The 1,521-nt window shown below is 20.1% G+C and overlaps 1 protein-coding gene across 1 annotated transcript; it reads left to right on the top strand.

The window, feature by feature from the left end:
• The first annotated feature begins 322 nt into the window (after window positions 1-322).
• LOC111617418 (DNA helicase INO80-like) lies at window positions 323-1,121 on the top strand. The gene is made up of 3 exons (XM_023358713.1): window positions 323-430; window positions 506-623; window positions 935-1,121. Exons 1-3 carry the CDS (start codon window positions 422-424, stop codon window positions 1,030-1,032), a joined length of 225 nt encoding a protein of 74 aa, XP_023214481.1. The 5' UTR covers window positions 323-421; the 3' UTR covers window positions 1,033-1,121.
• Window positions 1,122-1,521: the final 400 nt, after the last annotated feature.

The following is a 1,521-nucleotide window of genomic DNA, read 5'->3' as shown; positions in this document are numbered from 1 at the left end:
AATTTAAAACGTTTTTAATTTTTAAGCATTCTTATTTAAAATTTAAAAAACCTTGATTGTTGTTTCACTTTAATTTATAAAATTATTAATTTAAATATCCTGCTATTAATAATGGAATTTTAAAAATGGTTTGAGGACTTTGATATGTTTATGCTTAATGTGAAAAATATAAAGTGATTACATCATTTTATTATTAAAAACCAAGAATTATCATGAATTTAACTAAAAGAAGGAATTTTATAGATTTGAATGATCATTCTATTATTACAAATGAGTTGAATAAACCTATCATTAGTTTTTAGAATATTAAAATGACTAAAAGCTTTTCTTTTATGTAATTTTTAGTGTACGGTGGAAGATATTATTAGGATTTAATTGTAGAAACAGATTACTTCTATCAGGAACACCAATTCAAAATAGTATGGCTGAGGTATGTTTTATTTTTTCATTACAGTAAAATCTAGTAATTTGCCATTCATTGTATTGTTTTTTTTATAATTTGTAGCTATGGGCTCTATTACATTTTATTATGCCAACATTATTTGATTCTCATGAAGAATTTAATGAATGGTTTTCTAAAGATATTGAAAGTCATGCAGAAAATAAATCAACTATTGATGAAAGTGAGTTTCTACAAATTTAATATAGATTATTTTTTAAGCAATTTATATAATAATAATTTTAAATGTGTTACAAAAGTCATACACCTTAAATAAATTTTTACATATATAAATGTTTACAAAAACNGCGGGATTTTTTTAAACATAAAATTTCATTTTTTAACAGTTATAATTTATGTATATTTATTGAAATAAAGAGAAATAAGTATGGAAAATACCATGATAAAAAATTATTTTACCGCTGATTTTGAAAATATTTTAAGAGTATTATTTTTAATGTGTTACATGAATATACATATAAAATTTTGTTTCAGAACATCTTTCTCGATTGCATATGATATTAAAACCTTTCATGTTAAGAAGGATAAAGAAAGATGTTGAAAATGAATTATCAGATAAGGTAAGAATGTGATTTTAATCTAATATTTATACATTTTGAATTTTTATGAATATTTTTATAAGCATCAAGACAATAAGAATAATAGTTCTCTTGTCAGATTTTGTAATTGTTTTTACTTTTTTTATATCAGCTTTCAAACTTTAAAGTTAAAATGGTTAAAGTTATAAATTAAAACAACACTAAGTTGTTTTAATTTATAACCATTTAAGCAAAAATGTTTATTTGTGAATCATGATTTTTTTTTACCTTATTTGTGTTAGAATTCTATATATTTGTATAATAACATGCAGAAAAAATTATTATAAATATGATTTAAAACTGGTAAAAATTTAACACTTAGTAATGTAAAATATAAGTTTTTTAAGTATATTTTAAAATACATTTATATTATACATATTCATGGAAAGAATTCTATTATAACTGTTTGTTGAATAAAATTTTTAAATAACTCATTGTTTTGTGTTATAACTGAACAAATACTTCATTAATATTATTGAAAAT

This window comes from Centruroides sculpturatus, unplaced genomic scaffold, assembly GCF_000671375.1.
Source record: "Centruroides sculpturatus isolate CEXI.00-Female unplaced genomic scaffold, Cexi_2.0 scaffold6037, whole genome shotgun sequence".
Lineage (NCBI taxonomy): Eukaryota > Metazoa > Arthropoda > Arachnida > Scorpiones > Buthidae > Centruroides > Centruroides sculpturatus.
The sequence above is the reverse complement of the archived record's forward strand: the minus strand, read 5'-3'. Positions and strand labels throughout refer to the sequence as shown.